General features: G+C 35.9%; 1 protein-coding gene across 1 annotated transcript; it reads right to left on the reverse strand.

The window, feature by feature from the left end:
- Positions 1–1,237: 1,237 nt before the first annotated feature.
- On the reverse strand, positions 1,238–3,024 carry LOC126665081 (UPF0481 protein At3g47200-like). Its single transcript, XM_050357781.1, has one exon. The coding sequence runs from the start codon at positions 2,854–2,856 to the stop codon at positions 1,483–1,485; it is 1,374 nt and encodes a 457-aa protein (XP_050213738.1). The 5' UTR covers positions 2,857–3,024; the 3' UTR covers positions 1,238–1,482.
- Positions 3,025–4,194: the final 1,170 nt, after the last annotated feature.

Genomic DNA, 4,194 nt, shown 5'->3' on the forward strand with positions numbered 1-4,194 from the left:
AAGGCGAATGGTGATCGGCCTTGCCTCTCGGTGTTTTCATCATCAGCAATATCGGTTTGTACAAAATCCGATGGGATTTGGCCCCTTAAAAGGAATGGAGATCGCCCATGCCCCCCAGTATCGTTGACTTGCCTAGAAATATCATCCTTGATATCATCAAGGTTAATACTAATATTAGGATCATCATTGATGTAAGCTTCTTCGGTCTCAGCATCACTAACGTCAAGATCGGCGTCGATGTCATCATCGGTGTGGATTTCATCAACATTATCAATCTCTCTAGTAGAGATTAAAGAAAACTCGGTGATCTCGTAGTCATAGGCTGGCTCTTTGATCTGTTCGCCTCCTAACACCTTAGCAAGATTATTTATAGCCGAATTTAATTTATTAAAATCGGCCATGATCTCCCTTTGGATAGCAGCACGTTCGGCTCTCATATTCTCTATGATCACCGATAGTTGACTCGAATAATAAGACATGATTTGATCAAAACTATGATCGCACCACAGCTTGCAAAGAGTCTGAATTTGACACTTTCCTTCTTAAATGCAGTCCTTGTATCGACCATAACACGTCCCCAGTGGAGTCGCCAAAAGATGTTTGCGTGGAAAATTTCCAGACACGCGAATCTTTGAATTTATAATGGGTTCTGTATGGAAGTATGCTTTAGACCGAAATTTAGTCAGAAAAGTGTGTTGTTTGGTTAAAGACACTTAACCACGTGATCTAATAGTAATAATCTGGGAGCTATGAACTCAGGCGAGATTAATACTGAAAACTACTCCTAAATTAACCAACCGCGGAGGTTGGGGATAGAAAAGCACAGGGCTTTGAAGTTGTATTTGTTTGATTGATTTGAGTTGTAGTTAATACAAACCTAAAGCTAGCTATTTATAGGGGACAAACCCTAAAATAGAAAACCTAGTCTAGTGAGATACAATCTCTTATTTAGATAATACTAAACTAAATAATTAAGATAATGACTAAAAATAAGATAATGACTAAAAAGATAACTATTAAGCTAAGATAGGAACAAAAGGATAGTTGATGGCTTTTGGGCTCAAAAATCCGAATTAGCCCATATGAGCTCTTTTTGGGCCAGTGCAAACAATATAATACTTTTTAAAATAATTAATCAATATAATAAATAGTTTTAATCCAACTAATAAATATATCTTCTAATTATATAAGATAAATAAGAAATCAAAAAGTTTAACCAAAATTAAGAAACATTGAATTGCTGAAATAAATACTAATAAACGGTTATATAAATATACTTAGATACATATATTGCATTATACACCCATAGATTTGTTCAAATATAATTATATAGAAATGATTATTAATTAATCATAAAAGTAATTTTCTTAATTCATAATAAATATTATTATCATTATTTGACGAGTCACACTACGAGGCACGTGTGAAACACGTAAAGCAATACTAGTAAAAATTTCGACACAAACAAATTGAGCATTTGCATTACTGATGAGGTGGCTTTACGTAGGCAAAGACAGACATGAAGGATTGAACGATGGTAAAAAAGACGAGGATGAAAGCAGCTAAAGCTGATAAGAATGTCCATGGAGTTCGAAAGTAATTGTAGTTGAACCGAGCCCACTGAACATGCCATTCGTTCCTATAGTACTCATTCACATCTTCTAAAACTTCTTTCAGATAACTCTTATTAAGGTCCAAGAACAGATCCTTTCCTGCAATGTTGAAGAATTTGACAACCTGTTCATCAGTTCCAAAGTAATTCTCAATGATCCCTTGATCTCTTAAGTATCCAGCGTCCGAACTGGAATTAATCAGGAATCCCATGAAATTAACGTATGAGGTAAAGTGGGTTAAGCAATAACTCCCATAACATTGTTCAAATGCCACACAATTCAGTAAAAATGAGCTCATAAAGTCATCTGTTTGCAAAGCTGCAATTTCAAGAATCCCGTTAATTGGTGTAAACGTAACCTCTAAGAAACTTTCTGCATCTTTCTTTCTTTTTAGCTTAATTCCGGCAGCACGGAGCCTTTCAACGGGCTGGATCCGTTGAAGAAACCCGTTATCAGCTGCATCAAAATCATCATCATCACGCTTTCTTTTGAACGAAGGTATGAATGTGGAGCGAATCAAATCCAGTAAATGTTTGCCTTTATAGCTCTTATATGTATCCCAGTCGGTTCTTTGCATCGAATAATCGAAGAAATCCATGACGAGGTCTGTCAAGGTTGTGGAATTATTAGGGAATGAAAGGCCAAACAAAATTTGAATAACAAAAAAAGGGATTTGATTCTCTAGTCTGAGAAGATCTCTAGAAAGGAAATTCAAGATCCATGGCAATTTGAATAACGCCTCGTAAATATCAGGAGTTTCCACTAATCTTCCAACGACGCAGACGAGCTCCATGATAAAACATCCGTCAATAACCATCATTTGAATTAATTCACGGTTGCTACATTGAATAGCCTCCGAGTAACAGTTTTTTATTTCATCCACCTTTCCATGTATAGCCCTAAAGAAATCTTCAAGACCAACGCCGAACGCTTGCGTTCGACTTAAAACAACAGCAAGGAATCGGCGTTTGTGTTCTTCAATCATATGGAGGCGTTTCTCCCCATGGTAGTACGGACCAATGGAGAGTATTTGAGGTTGAAATGCTTCGGGATGAATTTTCATAATGCTTGGAGGCACTCGAAAGATGGAACATGACTCTCTACCGGCTGTTTTCTTTAGTAATTTGGGCTCCTCTCCCATCGTTTCTCTTACTAATCTTACCATTTCTGAGATGTCCATCTCGTCTTCATGAGTGATGTCTCCATTTCCTTGTGTTTGGTTGCTCCAAAAAACATTTGACATTATAGCTGGCTAGCCAAATTATTTTTTATTTTTATGTTATATGTTTGTAATAGATCAAATTGAGATTGTCGCAATAGTTCGCTTCGTGATATGTTAGAATTGTAAGAACATATTTTTATCCACTGTGGTTTTACTAGAAATATTTGGTGCAGTGTTCTTTAGAGATTAGACGTGGTCTGGTTTCCGAAAGGTGCTTAATTATTCAAAATTGTAGCAAATTCTATCGTTTCTAATTGGAAATGCAGGAACTCAAAAGTTTTTTAGAATTTATCTATAGCATAGGATACAGTGATCTTCGACTGCTTTACTAAGGTGGCTTTTCTTTATAAAATTTGTAATCGGAGTTTTTCTTATTTGGATTGTAGATTTTTATTGAAACCCATACTATATTTTAGTTTCGGACCGATGACTTTGTTCCTTTTCCGTTGCCCTTAGCCTAAGCCTTTAGTGTGTCAGCTTGCGTGTGTCACTTCTTGTTCGAAAGCTTTGTGTTGCGAGTTTTGCCACATCACGTTGCTTTTTATAAAATATTTTATTCATCAAAACAAAAAGAGTTAATGGTCTGAAAAATCATCCACCTTTAGCCCCCTTTCATTTGCATCATCACGTTACAAAATCACCGATTTCACCCAAATCCGCATCTTTCGTTTTCAATTCCACCCTTAAGAATTAAATTGACCTCTTTTTACCTGATTTTTTTTAAATCAATACCTTATATTTTAACACATATTTTAAATAACATTTAATGTTATATTTAAAACAAAAAACTTGTCGTCTTGACTTGTTTAATACAAATAAATATTAATTAATAAAAATAAAAATTACTATGATATAATAACCCACATCCGCCTGTATTCGACCTTGCCGTCTTGACTCCGCAAAATTAATTACAAAAGTTTGAACATATAATTAATAACTTCAAATTAATCATAATTATTTCTCAAAAAAAATTGTAATTATAGATAATTGTAAATTTTATTAAAAAATTAAATTCAATATTCTAAAACTCCGAAGTCAACCACTTCCGCTCCGGCAGCCCCTTTGCTACCACTCCGGCAGTGGCTGAAGTGTCAAAGTTCGTTTGAGAAGACGAACCTATCTGGGTTCGTCCTCAAATTAGGACAGGTTCGTCTGAGAAGACGAATCCAGAAGGGGTTCTTCTCAGACGAACTGAGGATGAACCCAGACCCCATCTGGATTCGTCATGAGAAGGGGTTCGTCTTCTCAGACGAATTGAGGACGAACCTCATCTGTCTTCGTCCTCAAATGAAAGATCTGAGGACGAATCCAAATGGGTTAGACAAACTTTGACACTCAGGCCATTGTCAGAGTGATGGC

The sequence above is a fragment of the Mercurialis annua genome, linkage group LG1-X (assembly GCF_937616625.2).
Source record: "Mercurialis annua linkage group LG1-X, ddMerAnnu1.2, whole genome shotgun sequence".
Classification (NCBI taxonomy): Eukaryota; Viridiplantae; Streptophyta; class Magnoliopsida; order Malpighiales; family Euphorbiaceae; genus Mercurialis; species Mercurialis annua.